At 38.1% G+C, this 19,787-nt stretch overlaps 1 protein-coding gene across 6 annotated transcripts in view; it reads right to left on the reverse strand.

Annotated features, from left to right (window-relative positions):
* Positions 1 to 751: 751 nt before the first annotated feature.
* Positions 752 to 19,787, reverse strand: part of rgs3a (regulator of G protein signaling 3a) — a 73,747-nt gene continuing 54,711 nt past the window's right edge. For 5 of the 6 annotated variants that reach the window (XM_065284052.1, XM_065284053.2, XM_065284054.2 and 2 more), the window contains 4 exons: positions 14,193 to 14,294; positions 11,443 to 11,504; positions 10,441 to 10,607; positions 752 to 2,319 (listed from right to left, as the gene is read on the reverse strand). In XM_065284052.1, the coding sequence (XP_065140124.1) occupies positions 2,119 to 2,319; positions 10,441 to 10,607; positions 11,443 to 11,504; positions 14,193 to 14,294 (532 nt within the window). In that variant the 3' untranslated portion in view covers positions 752 to 2,118. Of the gene's footprint in view, positions 2,320 to 10,440; positions 10,608 to 11,442; positions 11,505 to 14,192; positions 14,295 to 14,400; positions 15,044 to 19,787 lie in introns of those variants that run through there. The other variant, XM_065284056.2, reaches the window with a different exon arrangement.

Consider the following 19,787-nt stretch of genomic DNA (forward strand, 5'->3'; position numbering starts at 1 on the left):
GGGTGCAACCCCAATTTATTCATAGACAGAATTACAGTTTTAAAAATATCTGTTTTGATAAGAATTCACGCAGATATAATCTGTTATGTCTTAAGTAAAAGCTTGGTTAACTGTTGGAAAAAAAATCTGATGTGTAAGATTATATTAGATCATTGCATTACAGTAGATCTTAAAGCTGTCTGTCTCAATGTCAATCAAACAATAAAAGAAAGAAAAAAAGCTGAACATATTTGATATTGTTTTTGACTTTGTGTGTGCCAAATCTATTCGTTTTATGGTGACTGTGATTGGATACTGTGATTTTGTTTCTGATTTTTTTTAAATGACTCTTTCACTAATAATAAACATACATTTGCATAAAGCATCCATTTTTGGCCATGTCGATTAGAGGATTAAAAAACTTGTGTTAAAGTGTTAAATTAAGGTAAATATAGAAAAGATAATATTTTGTGCGAATTAAGTTGTGATTAATCGTGAGTTAACTCATGATTAAATCATGCGATTAATCTAGATATTTGAATCGATTGACAGCTCTAGTTTTGATTTATAAAACTAGTTGATTTAATGTGTTAAGTTAAAGTAACATCAAATATATGTTGATGTTGATTCGATGACATTCTTACAATGTAAAAAATTTAAACGTTTTTTTTTTAATGACAAACACAATTTCTTATTTTATTTTGATTGTAAAGCTCGACACTTGACGTGTTGTTCTTGCAAAGTGGTAAAAATGAACACAAGACACAATGGATTATCATTTAACCAGTTGAATGTTTTATTTGTCTTTGCAATAACACTGGCTTTCAAATCTCTATTTTCTGCTGCACTTGCTATCTTAGGAGATGCGTTAAAATTGTAAACGGTGAAAATGATCAAATGCATTTCGTTAAACTCCTTACAAGCAGTGTACATCCGAGGCAAAACTCCCTCCATCCTGGGGTATTATAACAATACATATTATTTTACAGCTTTAAATATTTACATACGTACAGCCACACAAAACCATTTGTGTTTGTGTCTTATTTTATTCATGTTTTTAAAGAATCATATATACATTTATAAACCCGGCTGCCTGCTGCCAGGAAAACAGATTGAATCATTTATGTACGTCCGCAAGCCACATTCTTACGTCTACCGTAACTCGCCCGCATCGTAACTCTTACGAGATCGATCCGTCGTCTCTCTCGTAAAAGTGTAACTTATCCATAAGAATAAAAATAACTTATTGCACATATACATCAGGACAGCTGTGGACCTGGATGGAAAGGGAGAGGGGAATTATAGACGAGTGCAATGAACAGCAACCAGTGAGATTTCTAAATAAATAAGTACATATTGTACAAAGCATGTTATCTTATCAACATACATATAGGGACAGATCTTAACCGACCCTGTGCCCTGTGAATAAATGGAGTGCATGATAGAAAGTCCATAAAAACGACATTTTAAGGGTGAAAAAAATAAAAAGGAATATAAGCAAGCCTGGAAGCTTTCTAGTCGAGTGCCATAATGTCCTGAGAGTCTCATCCATTCATAAAGTGGAGCTACAATGAATTGCTTATTGGCTATATAGAACGCAGCCAAGCATGTTGTGTAAAGACCAATTTTTGGTCTTTTTCCAGCTCGGAGCGTGACGTGCTAGTCTTCTGCTGTGGTTTGGTCCATTCCTATAGAGCATTCATTCATAAATTATGATGTTTTGGGATAAACGGACATGAGCGACAAGTGCATGATCATAAGGAGAGATGACGTTGAAGAGAACATTCCTCACGCACCATACGTACGTCCAACCTCAGGGGATTTCGCCCGTATCGACGGTGCTCGAATGAGTGTATCGGATGAAGAAGCAGAACAGTACCCGACTGTCTTTGTGTTAAAGGAGATGACAACCTCCTCCGTTCTCCAGTACATGAGGAAATAAATGCAACGCAAATGAGCTTTGTGGTGACCCCCGTCGCCCAGCGCCTTTAGTTCGGGTCACTCCGTCTGTAAACACCGCCCTGCGGATTTCTCCACCGCTGACCTTTCTTGCCTTTCTGATGGACAGAGCGGCTGATGAGAACATAACGCTAAGTGAAGAAATCTTTAAGATGCTAGTCTCTCTTTCTCTCCGCCGTCTTATGAGGAGGATGAAGTCGATGTGCTGCTGGCCTTCTTTTGGTTCACTAAGTCTACGTAGAGTTCTGAGCGCAGAAACCGAGGGTACGAGTCTTTCTCCATCAGGCCGTATATCCTCCTCTGGGCCAGGTCGAAACAAGAACGATTGATGCTCTGCAGGTTTTCTTTAGTGTGCTCTCTCGTGTACGAATCCAAGTTTACCTGAAGGACAAACAGAACAAGATCTTACTTATTTGTATTTATAAAGAAAAATAAATATTTCTAAACGTTTATTTAGAGGTTCTGTTTTGAATCAAAGCTTGGCTGGATTTGATCCATGAAGTGGATTTGTTAATAGTTTTCTTTAAACCATCGTTTATCCGTGTTGAAAAATCCCAGAAGTTAAAAGAACAACTGATCTGTTTCAAATGATCTGATTGGGTAATAGCAGAACAAACTATTGTGGGTCGCTTTAAGGCCAAAGTATGGTCCATTATTTATGTGTACGCAACGGTCTGCATATGATGCGCATGACGCAATTTACGCTGGATTTTGTACGTACATTGTACGTGTATGTCATGCATAAGTGTACAGGAGAATTTAGTACATAGCCCAGGAGATGCATTGCAATTTGTTGCAATGCGCATGCGTGGGTGTCTGTGTACACTTATGGGTCAAATAAACAAGGCCATTTCCATTTCAATGAGCGCACACGTTTGCGTTAAAAAAGAAACTATACTCAAGGCTTTACATGACAGACAGGTGCCTGACTCTCTCTTACTTTTATGCTGCATACACACCAAATGCTAAGCATCGCATTCCTCGCTCCTGATTACACACTTACAGATTATTTGTAATATTTTCATTTCATTCGCTTAGTCCCCCGCAAGTTTGCTTCTTTGCATTGACTTTGTATGTAATCTACTTGCGCAAATTGTTGAAATTGGGTAATTCGCATTGGCCCACCCAAGTTTGTGTCTTTGCATTGACTTTGTATGTAATCTACTCGCGCAAAACATTGAATTTGGGTCATTCGCATTGCGTTGCGCAAGTGCGTGTCTTTGCATTGACTTTGTATGTAATCTTTTGTGCAAATCGTTAAATTTGGGTCATTCTTATTGTCCCGTGCAAGTTCACGTCTTTGCATTGACTTTGTATGTAATCTACTTGCGCAGATCGTTGAATTTGGGTCATTCGCATCGCCTTGCGCAAGTTCGTGTCTTTGCATTGACTTTGTATGTAATCTTTTGTGCAAATTGTTGAATTTGCGTCATTCTCATAGTCCCATGCAAGTTCGTGTCTTTGCTTTGACTTTGTATGTAATCTACTCGCGCAAATCGTTGAATTTGGGTCATTCTCATAGTCCCATGCAACTTCGTGTCTTTGCATTGATTTTGTATGTAATCTACTCGCGCAAAACATTGAATTTGGGTCATTCGCATTGCGTTGCGCAAGTGCGTGTCTTTGCATTGACTTTGTATGTAATCTTTTGTGCAAATCGTTGAATTTGCGTCATTCTCATAGTCCCATGCAACTTCGTGTCTTTGCATTGATTTTGTATGTAATCTACTCGCGCAAAACATTGAATTTGGGTCATTCGCATTGCGTTGCGCAAGTTCGTGTCTTTGCATTGACTTTGTATGTAATCTACTCGCGCAAATCGTTGAATTTGCGTCATTCTCATAGTCCCATGCAACTTCGTGTCTTTGCATTGATTTTGTATGTAATCTACTCGCGCAAAACATTGAATTTGGGTCATTCGCATTGCGTTGCGCAAGTGCGTGTCTTTGCATTGACTTTGTATGTAATCTTTTGTGCAAATCGTTGAATTTGCGTCATTCTCATAGTCCCATGCAACTTCGTGTCTTTGCATTGACTTTGTATGTAATCTACTCGCGCAAAACATTGAATTTGGGTCATTCGCATTGCGTTGCGCAAGTGCGTGTCTTTGCATTGACTTTGTATGTAATCTTTTGTGCAAATCGTTAAATTTGGGTCATTCTTATTGTCCCGTGCAAGTTCACGTCTTTGCATTGACTTTGTATGTAATCTACTTGCGCAGATCGTTGAATTTGGGTCATTCGCATCGCCTTGCGCAAGTTCGTGTCTTTGCATTGACTTTGTATGTAATCTTTTGTGCAAATTGTTGAATTTGCGTCATTCTCATAGTCCCATGCAAGTTCGTGTCTTTGCTTTGACTTTGTATGTAATCTACTCGCGCAAATCGTTGAATTTGGGTCATTCTCATAGTCCCATGCAACTTCGTGTCTTTGCATTGATTTTGTATGTAATCTACTCGCGCAAAACATTGAATTTGGGTCATTCGCATTGCGTTGCGCAAGTTCGTGTCTTTGCATTGACTTTGTATGTAATCTACTCGCGCAAATCGTTGAATTTGCGTCATTCTCATAGTCCCATGCAACTTCGTGTCTTTGCATTGATTTTGTATGTAATCTACTCGCGCAAAACATTGAATTTGGGTCATTCGCATTGCGTTGCGCAAGTGCGTGTCTTTGCATTGACTTTGTATGTAATCTTTTGTGCAAATCGTTGAATTTGCGTCATTCTCATAGTCCCATGCAACTTCGTGTCTTTGCATTGATTTTGTATGTAATCTACTCGCGCAAAACATTGAATTTGGGTCATTCGCATTGCGTTGCGCAAGTTCGTGTCTTTGCATTGACTTTGTATGTAATCTACTCGCGCAAATCGTTGAATTTGCGTCATTCTCATAGTCCCATGCAACTTCGTGTCTTTGCATTGATTTTGTATGTAATCTACTCGCGCAAATCGTTACATTTGGGTCACTCGCATCGTCTTGCACAACTTTGTGTCTTTGCATTGACTTTGTATGTAATCTACACGCGCAAATCGTTACATTTGGGTCACTCGCATCGTCTTGCACAACTTCGTGTCTTTGCATTGACTTTGTATGTAATCTACTTGTGCAAATTGTTGAATTTGGGTCATTCGCATCGCCTTGCACAAGTTGGTGTCTTTGCATTGACTTTGTATGTAATCTACTCGCGCAAAACATTGAATTTGGGTCATTCGCATTGCGTTGCGCAAGTGCGTGTCTTTGCATTGACTTTGTATGTAATCTTTTGTGCAAATCGTTAAATTTGGGTCATTCTTATTGTCCCGTGCAAGTTCACGTCTTTGCATTGACTTTGTATGTAATCTACTTGCGCAGATCGTTGAATTTGGGTCATTCGCATCGCCTTGCGCAAGTTCGTGTCTTTGCATTGACTTTGTATGTAATCTTTTGTGCAAATTGTTAAATTTGCGTCATTCTCATAGTCCCATGCAAGTTCGTGTCTTTGCTTTGACTTTGTATGTAATCTACTCGCGCAAATCGTTGAATTTGGGTCATTCTCATAGTCCCATGCAACTTCGTGTCTTTGCATTGATTTTGTATGTAATCTACTCGCGCAAAACATTGAATTTGGGTCATTCGCATTGCGTTGCGCAAGTTCGTGTCTTTGCATTGACTTTGTATGTAATCTACTCGCGCAAATCGTTGAATTTGCGTCATTCTCATAGTCCCATGCAACTTCGTGTCTTTGCATTGATTTTGTATGTAATCTACTCGCGCAAATCGTTACATTTGGGTCACTCGCATCGTCTTGCACAACTTTGTGTCTTTGCATTGACTTTGTATGTAATCTACACGCGCAAATCGTTACATTTGGGTCACTCGCATCGTCTTGCACAACTTCGTGTCTTTGCATTGACTTTGTATGTAATCTACTCGCGCAAATCGTTGAATTTGGGTCATTCTCATAGTCCCATGCAACTTCGTGTCTTTGCATTGATTTTGTATGTAATCTACTCGCGCAAAACATTGAATTTGGGTCATTCGCATTGCGTTGCGCAAGTTCGTGTCTTTGCATTGACTTTGTATGTAATCTACTCGCGCAAATCGTTGAATTTGCGTCATTCTCATAGTCCCATGCAACTTCGTGTCTTTGCATTGATTTTGTATGTAATCTACTCGCGCAAAACATTGAATTTGGGTCATTCGCATTGCGTTGCGCAAGTTCGTGTCTTTGCATTGACTTTGTATGTAATCTTTTGTGCAAATCGTTGAATTTGCGTCATTCTCATAGTCCCATGCAACTTCGTGTCTTTGCATTGATTTTGTATGTAATCTACTCGCGCAAAACATTGAATTTGGGTCATTCGCATTGCGTTGCGCAAGTTCGTGTCTTTGCATTGACTTTGTATGTAATCTACTCGCGCAAATCGTTGAATTTGCGTCATTCTCATAGTCCCATGCAACTTCGTGTCTTTGCATTGATTTTGTATGTAATCTACTCGCGCAAATCGTTACATTTGGGTCACTCGCATCGTCTTGCACAACTTTGTGTCTTTGCATTGACTTTGTATGTAATCTACACGCGCAAATCGTTACATTTGGGTCACTCGCATCGTCTTGCACAACTTCGTGTCTTTGCATTGACTTTGTATGTAATCTACTTGTGCAAATTGTTGAATTTGGGTCATTCGCATCGCCTTGCACAAGTTGGTGTCTTTGCATTGACTTTGTATGTAATCTACTCGCGCAAAACATTGAATTTGGGTCATTCGCATTGCGTTGCGCAAGTGCGTGTCTTTGCATTGACTTTGTATGTAATCTTTTGTGCAAATCGTTAAATTTGGGTCATTCTTATTGTCCCGTGCAAGTTCACGTCTTTGCATTGACTTTGTATGTAATCTACTTGCGCAGATCGTTGAATTTGGGTCATTCGCATCGCCTTGCGCAAGTTCGTGTCTTTGCATTGACTTTGTATGTAATCTTTTGTGCAAATTGTTGAATTTGCGTCATTCTCATAGTCCCATGCAAGTTCGTGTCTTTGCTTTGACTTTGTATGTAATCTACTCGCGCAAATCGTTGAATTTGGGTCATTCTCATAGTCCCATGCAACTTCGTGTCTTTGCATTGATTTTGTATGTAATCTACTCGCGCAAAACATTGAATTTGGGTCATTCGCATTGCGTTGCGCAAGTTCGTGTCTTTGCATTGACTTTGTATGTAATCTACTCGCGCAAATCGTTGAATTTGCGTCATTCTCATAGTCCCATGCAACTTCGTGTCTTTGCATTGATTTTGTATGTAATCTACTCGCGCAAATCGTTACATTTGGGTCACTCGCATCGTCTTGCACAACTTTGTGTCTTTGCATTGACTTTGTATGTAATCTACACGCGCAAATCGTTACATTTGGGTCACTCGCATCGTCTTGCACAACTTCGTGTCTTTGCATTGACTTTGTATGTAATCTACTTGTGCAAATTGTTGAATTTGGGTCATTCGCATCGCCTTGCACAAGTTGGTGTCTTTGCATTGACTTTGTATGTAATCTACTCGCGCAAAACATTGAATTTGGGTCATTCGCATCGTCTTGCGCAAGTTCGTGTCTTTGCATTGACTTTGTATGTAATCTACTCGCGCAAATCGTTACATTTGGGTCACTCGCATCGTCTTGCACAACTTCGTGTCTTTGCATTGACTTTGTATGTAATCTACTTGTGCAAATCGTTGAATTTGGGTCATTCGCATCGCCTTGTGCAAGTTGGTGTCTTTGCATTGACTTTGTATGTAATCTACTCGCGCAAAAGGTTGAATTTGGGTCATTCGCATCGCCCTGCGCAAGTTCGTGTCTTTGCATTGACTTTGTATGTAATCTACTCGCGCAAAACATTGAATTTGGGTCATTCGCATCGTCTTGCGCAAGTTCGTGTCTTTGCATTGACTTTGTATGTAATCTACTCGCGCAAAAGGTTGAATTTGGGTCATTCGCATCGCCCTGCGCAAGTTCGTGTCTTTGCATTGACTTTGTATGTAATCTACTCGCGCAAAACATTGAATTTGGGTCATTCGCATCGTCTTGCACAACTTCGTGTCTTTGCATTGACTTTGTATGTAATCTACTCGCGCAAAAGGTTGAATTTGGGTCATTCGCATCGCCCTGCGCAAGTTCGTGTCTTTGCATTGACTTTGTATGTAATCTACTCGCGCAAAACATTGAATTTGGGTCATTCGCATCGTCTTGCGCAAGTTCGTGTCTTTGCATTGACTTTGTATGTAATCTACTCGCGCAAAAGGTTGAATTTGGGTCATTCGCATCGCCCTGCGCAAGTTCGTGTCTTTGCATTGACTTTGTATGTAATCTACTCGCGCAAAACATTGAATTTGGGTCATTCGCATCGTCTTGCACAACTTCGTGTCTTTGCATTGACTTTGTATGTAATCTACTCGCGCAAAAGGTTGAATTTGGGTCATTCGCATCGCCTTGCACAAGTTGGTGTCTTTGCATTGACTTTGTATGTAATCTACTCGCGCAAAACATTGAATTTGGGTCATTCGCATCGTCTTGCGCAAGTTCGTGTCTTTGCATTGACTTTGTATGTAATCTACTCGCGCAAATCGTTACATTTGGGTCACTCGCATCGTCTTGCACAACTTTGTGTCTTTGCATTGACTTTGTATGTAATCTACTTGTGCAAATCGTTGAATTTGGGTCATTCGCATCGCCTTGTGCAAGTTGGTGTCTTTGCATTGACTTTGTATGTAATCTACTCGCGCAAAAGGTTGAATTTGGGTCATTCGCATCGCCCTGCGCAAGTTCAAATCTTTGCATTGACTTTGTATATAATCTACTCGCGCAAATCGTTACATTTGGGTCACTCGCATCGTCTTGCACAACTTCGTGTCTTTGCATTGACTTTGTATGTAATCAACTTGCGCAAATCGTTGAATTTGGCTCATTCGCATCGCCTTGCACAAGTTGGTGTCTTTGCATTGACTTTGTATGTAATCTACTCGCGCAAATCGTTACATTTGGGTCACTCGCATCGTCTTGCACAACTTTGTGTCTTTGCATTGACTTTGTATGTAATCTACTCGCGCAAATCGTTACATTTGGGTCACTCGCATCGTCTTGCACAACTTTGTGTCTTTGCATTGACTTTGTATGTAATCTACACGCGCAAATCGTAACATTTGGGTCACTCGCATCGTCTTGCACAACTTTGTGTCTTTGCATTGACTTTGTATGTAATCTACTTGTGCAAATCGTTGAATGTGGGTAATTCGCATCGTCTTGCGCAAGTTCGTGTCTTTGCATTGACTTTGTATGTAATCTACTCGCGCAAAAGGTTGAATTTGGGTCATTCGCATCGCCCTGCGCAAGTTCGTGTCTTTGCATTGACTTTGTATGTAATCTACTCGCGCAAAACATTGAATTTGGGTCATTCGCATCGTCTTGCACAACTTCGTGTCTTTGCATTGACTTTGTATGTAATCTACTCGCGCAAAAGGTTGAATTTGGGTCATTCGCATCGCCTTGCACAAGTTGGTGTCTTTGCATTGACTTTGTATGTAATCTACTCGCGCAAAACATTGAATTTGGGTCATTCGCATCGTCTTGCGCAAGTTCGTGTCTTTGCATTGACTTTGTATGTAATCTACTCGCGCAAATCGTTACATTTGGGTCACTCGCATCGTCTTGCACAACTTTGTGTCTTTGCATTGACTTTGTATGTAATCTACTCGCGCAAAAGGTTGAATGTGGGTCATTCGCATCGCCTTGCACAAGTTGGTGTCTTTGCATTGACTTTGTATGTAATCTACTCGCGCAAAACATTGAATTTGGGTCATTCGCATCGCCTTGCGCAAGTTTGTGTCTTTGCATTGACTTTGTATGTAATCTACTCGCGCAAATCGTTACATTTGGGTCACTCGCATCGTCTTGCACAACTTCGTGTCTTTGCATTGACTTTGTATGTAATCTACTTGTGCAAATCGTTGAATTTGGGTCATTCGCATCGCCTTGTGCAAGTTGGTGTCTTTGCATTGACTTTGTATGTAATCTACTCGCGCAAATCGTTACATTTGGGTCATTTGCATCGCCTTGCACAAGTTGGTGTCTTTGCATTGACTTTGTATGTAATCTACTTGCGCAAATCGTTTGAATTTGCATTTGGTGTTTCGCCCAATAATAGTTTGGTCAAAAGTCGAAACTAAAAACACCTCAGCCTAAAATAAACGTTTTAGTTTGCCTGCTGGAAAGCACAGCTCATCTGATCCTGGATTTCCAAGCTCCTTTCCAAGTTTGTAAATGAAAGATTGAAAACACATGCGCTGCTGTGGGAATGTATTTGTCAGGTATGATGTCATTTCCTTGGTAAGTGTTTCACTCTTACACAAAGCCTCTTTTACACATTAAACATTAGACCTGCGAATGTGTTGCCAGGCTATTTAAAAAAAATCTTAAAACTCAAGACGTATTCACGATTATCTTGGAGATCTTTAGTAGATAATTTCTTTTTCATGCTCACCTCTTTACAGGACTGGATGGCGATGTATTCCGCAAAGATTTTCTTGGCTTTGGATGCCATCTTGGACTGCGATTTAATTTTCTTGTAATCCTCGCAGGCCAGCCAGAATTCCAGATTCTCTTCACTGAACTCCGTGCGCAGGAAAGCTCTGAACGCCGCCAGCCCATCTGATGCAGGAGAGGGGAAAAAGAGACAGATGTTATTGAACGGATAAACAGAGAACCATGGCAACTGCAGCCTCCATCGAAGAGGCGAATGCCAAACCTGAGTCATCACTGACAATTCTGACCGGGAATTCGATTATATTTCTTCTCCTCTGAGACTGCACGAAATTACATTTCCACTATTATTTTGTTTAATTTGCATTTCCTATCATAATTGTCCTCCTGACTCATTGTAATAATGACTCTTAAAGCTGTCATGTTCCCTATTTTGTAAGAAAGCATCTGTCACAAATCTTTAATCTGAGCATTGCAGTAAAATCTCGTAATGTGTGTGTTGGCTCCATTATATTTTTATGTAACCGGTGGAGCATCTATTATGTGCATAACAATATATTTTACTTAATCGCATTGAAAAATATGTCAAAGTTACTAAAGTAAATCATTCAAATGGATACAAAGGTGTCCAGCATTACAAAGAAAGGAAACACGGTCCCTTCCCATCACGCAAGCACCTTTTCCGTTCCCCGCTGATAACATATAAACTTCCCATAACCATCCCAGCGGAGGAAGATGCATCATGCGCCTCAAATCTCAAGCATTTATTTCACCTCATGCATTCGGCATTACACATCAACACCATGAGATTAAAAGTTGAACGGGTGAGCTGCTAAAAGCCAGATTATATACGGTACATACATCGGCTAAATATAGACTTGATTCCTTTCATTCATTGGCTTTCAGCAGCTCGAACCAACAGCAGGAAGTCACAATAGAGCCACATTCATACAAACTACTACACATCCATAAATTACATTAATAAGACGCATAAATATCTTACATTTATGGCCGAGCAGCTTGTCTAAGGATTCTCCCCATTTGATGGCTTCTTCTGGAGTGGGCCTGCAAATGAAAGCAGATCGGTTTTTCAGCAAGCCCATCTCTGTCAGATTTCTCATGGTGTGACCCATTCGAACCATGTGCTCGAGCGTCTGTGAATGAGCGTGTGTCTGTGTGTGTGTGTGAACGTCTGTGTAAGTCTCTCTTGGACCGCCTCTTTTATACACCCTGTGTGTGGAGGAGGGGGCGGAGCTGGGCTCCACCAATGAGATGACACGTCCGCCCACAAACTTCTCTCATAGACTCATTTCTCTCCAAACTTTTCTCTCTCTCTAAACTCAACACTTTTAGCTTTACAATTGCTTGATTGAGGAAATTGTTGTTTGACATTTACACATTAAGCGAACAATACAGTGACCATTACAGCATTTCACTCATTTTCAAAAAATGTAATAGAATATTCATCGGTTTTATTAACACCTCATCTTTGTGACATACTTTTGCATGCTTTAACATACACTGCACTGCAAACAATTATTTTCAAGAAAAAAATGTCTTAGTATTTTTGTCTTGTTTTCAGTAAAAATATCTAAAAATTCTAAAACTAAGATGCTTTTTCATGATGAGCAAAATGACCAAAGAAAATAAGTGTAGTTTTTAGACCAAAAATATATCTAGACATGCACCGATATGTCGACCTTTATTACACGGCTCTCTAAAATGCTAGATTCTGATTGGCCAGTTGCACATTCCAAGGTTCGTTTTTTTTTTCAAATAACTATCTATTAAAACTATTAACATATTAGTTTAATATTACACAAAAAAATAATTATTTATATATATGAGATTATATTTACAAATGATTAAACCAAATACTGTATTCGTGACATTTGAACGCTGGTTTTCCTCACGGAAGGACTATATTCGCAAATTAAAATACACAATCGGTTTTGGCAGATAAAAGCAATTGTCCCAGTATCAGACATCGGCAGATTGTATAAAAAAGCCGATGATAAAGTCAGATTATATTCTGACAAAACTATCTGTATATATAGACGGTTTCACCAGTAACAACATAAACAAGCGGCTTTCGTGAAACAAATATATCTTCTGGTAAACTCCGCAAAAAAATCTATAATAACAGAGTTCTTTTAGAGAAGTTTATTTCTGATAACAAGCAAAATAAATGACACATAGATAACCTTAGCTCAAGTCCTAGCTAAAGCGTATCAAAAACGGCACTGGGCTAGCGTTGCTGTGTAAAATGTGTACTTTAATGTATACAATGTTAACTAAAGATCAGCTGCCAAACCTTCCTTCAAATAGCGGTGATCCATGATCATTTGTTATTTAACATTTATTATTTTGCATAACATTTGTTATCTAGACAATGTATTTGTTCCAGAGTTCAGTTTAGCCACAAAACAGACAATTAAACAAACACAGACCGGAAGTTAAGTAACGTCCAAAAGCGTAACCGTGACAACGCACATGCGTCCAATGAAACTGTCTATATATCCGTATCGGTAGACGTCATTCTTAGTAATCGAATATCGTTATAGGCACACAGACAATTTATATCATTGCATCTCTAATAAAATTGTAAAGCGCATAAACACTATAAAAAGTAACTGGATAATTCGTAACACTTAAAAAAATCACGTTTTATCAACTTTAAAAACTTTCTCACTTTAGGTGAAAAATTTAAGGTTAAATTTTTTTAAATAAAATGACTTCAATTAGTAACACCCAAAAATTGTAGCTTTTTAAGTAAAAAAATATATGTTGTATCAATTGAAGTCATTTTTTTAAGTTACTCTAACTTTTACTTTCTACAGTGAAATTTGAGAAATAAATAGTGTTGGTACCTCTTTGTATTTTATTTTGCACTGCAAAAAATGACTTTCATTTTTGTCTCGTTTTCAGTAAAAATATTTAAAAAGTCTATTTTTAAGTTTTTAGCCAATGGAATAAGAAAATTTTTCTTGAATTAAGTGTTAATGAAAAAGTAAACTTATTTCAAGAAAAAAAATGTATTCCATTGGCAGATTTTTTTGCTTGTTTTAAGCACTAATTTACTTAAATTGTATATTTTCCTAGGTCATTTTTCTCATCAAGAAAATACATCTTAATTTAAGAATTGTTCGATATTTTTACTGAAAACAAGACAAGAATATTAAGTAAGAAAGGCATTTTTTGCAGTGTGGTTGTCTGTTCTGTTTTGTCTGTTTTGTTGTTTGTCATGTTTGCTTTCTCTTTTACATTTTGCAGATCTCTGGTATTTATGTATCTACATAAAAATATCTTATAAAAAATGAATCATCAGATATTTATCTAAATAGTTGATCTAATCTTTGAAGCACAATGTCCTCTGCATCGGACAGATTTTAATTTTAGAAGTCAATTTTAGCTCTTGGGGCACTAATGTTACATTCAAACCATCATGAATGATGACCTTTGACCCTTCATCATTTTAAATGACTATATAAAAACACATGATTATATTCAAATGTTTCCTTTTGCATCACTGAAAAGGTTGATTTTTAAATGAGTACTTTATTTGACGATGTGTTTGCCCCTTTAACCCTATCAAAGTATAAGCTTGCACATTATCAAAGCCATTTTCACATCTATTAATGTCTTCTCGCTTATATTTCTTGTCTCTCGATCTCATCCCACACACAAACAGAGAGCCACCAGCTGGATCACGACCCAGGAACCGGCGCACATGTCACACGCATACACACTTACTTGGCAGACTTCATGGTTTTGTCGAGTTTGCCGGACGGGCTGCTTCCGGGCGACTCATTTCTCCTCCTCAGGAAAGCGAGTCGGTTCTTCATGTCTTTGGCCCTGGGCAGAGAAACACACAAGAGAAAGATCTCAGTCCCACTGAAGATGATGACCAAATAAATCCAAATTATATCCACAAGTCTAAAACCATTTTGCCATCGTGTACATTTTCTCCTCGATCGGCGAAGTCGCTGCAAATAATAAAGTTCCCGTTCTATCTCCCGTCAATGTTTCGTCCTCCTGCCTGTCCAACGTCTGAGCGTGCGAGTGGATGAGTGAAGGGAGGGATGCGTTAATCTCAACACCATCACTTCACTCTTCAGGTGCCACCAGGGGCCCTAGAGGCGCCAACCCAGGGGACCGCCGGAGAGTACAGCTGCACCTCCAAAAATCTGACCTTTTACCCCTACATCTACGTCTCACGAGATCCACAAAGCGTCTCCAGACGCCTGTCCTCACTTTCCCTGACCTCACGTGCCTTTAAGGAAGATCAGACCTCACACGACAACCATTTCCATCCGCTAATTTCCACTGTGGCTCCTGTGCCCTCATCATCTACATTTGGCCTCTCTTACCGCAGGCGCACTAAAAAAGAAACCGGATCCCATTTTTGGCACTCCCGGGTCACCGCTTCTAAATATATCCATGCATAAGATCATCCGATTCTCTCAGGGAGTGCTCCGAAAGGCCACGTGCTAAACTGGGGTTAGGTTTTTGTGGTCAAAGTGCTATTTTTGTGAGTTGGGCTAAAACGTTTTATTAAACAAATCTTGCTCACATTTTCCATGGGCGCTTGTGTGTATTTGTCACATCTGTGTCAACTCTGTTACAGTATAACAGTACAAGTCTGAAAAATTTTTTAGAGCCCTCTGGTTAGGGTGAAGGTAAACGCAGATGGGCTCCAACAGGAAAAAGGAAGTCTGAGTTATTTATGACGTATGATGTTATCCTGAGGGCTGGAGAATTCCCCTCCTCCTAAAGACCAAAATGGTGACGATGCCAAAATGAAACATTCCTTTCATTCCACCAAACTGTTTTTAAAGTGGCCACTGAGGCAAAATTATCCCATAACAATTTAAGATTCATGTGTGTGGTTGTTTTATTTAAACCGTCAGCATTTAAGGATTTAAAACTCTAATCTGTTGGGTGAGACGATGATGATGAAGGTGATGAAGTGTTAGTCAGCAGTGATGTGTAACACATAGCCGAGAGGAAGTTCCTCACACCGGAAACTGGTTTCTAAAAAATCACTACACGTCCACGCTGGAAAATATGATATTTAATGATATAAAATGATCCAGCACATCACATAGTGTAGACAGAAGGTACACTGCGAAAAATGATTTTCAAGAAAAATGTTCTTAGTATTTTTGTATGTTTTCAGTAAAAAGAATTCTTAAATAAAGATGCATTTTCTTCAAGAGCAAAATGACCCAAGTCTAGTTTTTAGGCCAAAAATATCAAATTTAAGTGCTTTTGTGCATGAAACAAGCAAAAAATTTCCAATGGGGTAAGCAAAAAAATCTTGAACATTTTTCTTAAACACTAAATTCAAGAAAAATTTAGGCAGATAAATATAATTTTTTCTTGAAAATAATTTTTTGCAGGGTAACTTATATACTGCAAAAAAGTCTTGTTTTCAGTACAAATATCCATAAATTCTTAAATTAATATGTATTTTCTTGAGCGACATGACCTAAAAAAATAAGTAAATTTTAAGTGAATTTGTACGGGGCCCCTGAGGGGACATGGAGCAAAAATTAAATAAAGTTTAGTTTTGCGTGCGCACGTGAAACTATCACGTGCTCACATAAAACTAGTGCGTGCTCACGTGAAACTTTTTCGTGCGCACGTGAAACTACCGCGTTTAGTTTTCACGTGAAACTTTCACGAGCGCACGCGAAACTAAACTTTAAAAAAAAATTCTGCACATGAAGGTTTCGCGTGAGCACATGAAATTAAACTTTAGATTTTTTTAATCCAATGTCACTTTAGGAGCTCTGTAAATTTGTGAGTAAACAAGCAAAAAAAATCTGCCAATGGGCTAAGCAAGTTTTTCTTGAATTAAGTGTTTAAGAAAAAAGTTTAAGATTTTTTTCTTACCCCATTTATTTATTTATTTATTTATTTTTTGCTTGTTTTAAGCACAAATTCACGCACATTTTGTGTTTGTTTGTTTGTTTGTTTTTTGTCTAAAAATTTGACTTTTTTAAGGTAATTTTGGTCATTAAGAAAATGCATCTTGATTTAAGAATTTTTTGATATTTGTACTGTAACTATTGTAAACTAATTTATTGTAACTATTTTAAAACTCTTATCTACAGTGGTAACGTCATCTGGTTTATATTTAAGCCTTTGATATCTGCCAGGGGCTTTACCATTAACATTTTTCATATTGGATTCAGCGTCAGACTGAGAAAAACTCAATCGAACCCACATGAGGCCTGCAGAGATGAGATAAGTGTTTCTGAAAGCGTCTCACTTTTTGGGAGATAAAGTCGCTCAAACACAACTCAGATTTCAAACAGACCCAAAATGTGAAGAATGACGCATAAACCATTGGGCTTCTGTATAGATTATGATGGATTTAAAATTATCGCTTGCTGAAGAAAGTAGGCCGCAAACAAAAAAGAAATATGCAAAAAAATACATCACAATATTTTGCTTTTAAAGCTCCTGGCACAAAAACAGCACCGAAATAGCCAATAGGAAAGCATCAGACTTTATTTTTAACCTCTAGTGAGGAATGCGGCTTCCTGACGGAGTCTGGAAAGAGGCTTTTGGATCGTATGGAGGAAAGATTGTCACCAGTTGCTTCCTTAAAAATAAGTGAGTGTAATGAAAGTTTACAAGATGCAACCTACAACCACAAGCTGTGTTGCTTTGGTGAAAATAACAGATGCCAAAAATGCAAACTGCATGAAACAAAAACGTATGCATGCACACTCATAATTACACAAGATGTCATGAGACTCATTGTGACATTAAAGTCAATAATGCCACCTACTGGATATAATCAGGATCAACACTACAGTGTATACAGTAAAGATCAACACACCACGAGTCACACAGCTTTCTGCTCATTTAACCTTACACTTAACCTTGAAGCATCACGCAAAGCTTACTGTCATTTTTCTCTGGTTATATAAAGACTACACGTGCCCTAGCATTTAGGGATGGTGAGGATCAGATGTTGGATACAAGCCTGCTCTATTAAAAACTGACCAAACCTCAGCAATGTGTGTGTGTGTGTGTGCGTGCGCGTGCGTGCGTGCGCGTGTGTGTGTGTGTGTGTGTGTGTGTGTGTGTGTAAACGTGGCACAGGAAGCATTATTCCCTCTGGGCATCGGTACTGCAGTTTTTAGATTCCACACTACTTTGCAACACTGTTAGCTTCACAACCATGTGGCGTCAGTCAGACTCCCGATCTGAGCAAGGAAAAGCCATGCCAGTGTTGAAATACATGCTGGAATATCAGTTAGTACATGCAAAAAGTTGCATGCATGCCCGTTTTACCATTCCCAGCTGTGTTATTCAGTGCACCTGGAGTCTTAACCAACATTTTTTACTCAGATTAATGTCACATTATAGAAATAAAATGTCTAAAAATGTTGCATAATAAAAGCATGCAATAGTTGTGGTATAATAAATTAAAATAATTCCATCTAATATGACGTAGCATGAATTATGAATTAAATATCCCCTCTAGGGCTGCAGAATAAAAGTTTTTGCACTGCAAAAAATGAATGTCTTACTTAGTATTTTTGTCTTGTTCTCTAGTATAAATATCAGAAAATTCTTAAATTGAGAAACATTTCTTGGGAAGCAAGTGGCTTAAGATTTTAAATCTTGTTTATTGTAATAAATTATGAAAACTAAGAGTTTCTTTACTTAAACAAGTCAAAATATCTGCCAGTGCAGTAAGAAAAAATCTTACATTTATAGATATTTTTCTTACTGTGCTGGCAGATATTTTTACTTGTTTTAAGTAAAAAAATAAAATAAAACTCTTGATTTTTATTATTTATTTCAATAAACAAGACTTAATATCTTAAGCCACTTGCTACCAAGGAAATGCATCTCAATTTACGAATTTTCAGATATTTATATTAGAAAACAAGACAAAAATACTAAGGAACACGTTCATTTTTTTGCAGTGCGTTTATATCATATATGTGTGTGCACTGTATATAATAATTCTGTATATATATTAATATATATATATTTATATATTATATATATATATATATATATATATATATATATATATATATATATATATATATATATATATATTAATATATACACATATTTGTTCTTAAAATTATACATCCATGTGTGTGTATTTAAATATACATAATTATTATGCACAGTACACACACATATATGATGTAAACAAAAACTTTTATTATGCAAACAACTAGTTGCAATTAGTTGTTATGCAGCAAAAAAATGTCCCTAACTAATTTTTGCAGCTTACCAGATGCACAAAGCATGGATGAAAATGCTTAAAATGCTGTGAACTACATATATAAAAATTGTGTCATATTTTTGTTGGTTAACTTAATAGTTAGCTGCATTTGAAGCACAAGGCAACTTCAGTGGCTGTGAGATGTTTCAGCTCCATCATGCCTCAGCGGCGATCATGACCCTTCATTTAGTGAAAAACGTTCATCTAATTATCGAGCAGAAACAGCTGGTGTCTCGCCTCCTCACGGCGCACAGGCCTGTAATCTCTCGACAGGAAGGATGTGCCCTCGCTGGAACTTATCAAATTAGGATGCTCTGATCCGGCTCTGTGCGCCCGTCAACAGACATTTCCCCCCGCGAGTCCTGTGGGGAAGCCGGAGATAGAGGAGGAGAGCCACAATTATCCCCAGGCTTTGCCAATTCCCACTCTGCCCGGCTCACATTACTGCCCGTAATGGAGTTCAGGCTGTGAAACCAGGACGCTTGCAGTGGGAAAGACATTTGGAACGTGAAAGTGATGACTTGCAAAGGGACTTCAATTTTAAACAAATGCCCGGTTCATGTCCCAACAGGTGACCAATTTCCAAATCAATGGAACATCAATGTAGCAACGCTTGCCTTAAATAGACATATGTGTGTTTGTAAGCATTTCATCAGCTGATGTGTAAATATCTTGCCATCACTATGAATGTCACCATCCTGTGTCAAACTAAGAATTCAGAACAGCCGTATGAAATCTCATCACATTCACATGACAGCTTGTGAACTTGTATGAAAGTTAGTATACTTGCGAAGCAATTTGGAGAATCTCATGAAACATGACGTATTTAATTTCCCACGCAAAAAAAAATATTATGATGCTATTTTTAATGCATTTAAGAACATTGCACACTTTGCACTTTTCATAACCGCAATGCGCAATGTTAATTATTACTGTATTAGTGTAATTGCTTAATAATAATAATATAATACAAATATTAGCAACACAACAAATAACACCATAATGCATAAACACAGTCTAGCAATATTTGTATATTTATTTATATTTTGCATTACAATAATGAGAAAAACATTTCTTTTTGC

Source organism: Paramisgurnus dabryanus, chromosome 5 (genome assembly GCF_030506205.2).
Source record: "Paramisgurnus dabryanus chromosome 5, PD_genome_1.1, whole genome shotgun sequence".
Taxonomy (NCBI): Eukaryota; Metazoa; Chordata; class Actinopteri; order Cypriniformes; family Cobitidae; genus Paramisgurnus; species Paramisgurnus dabryanus.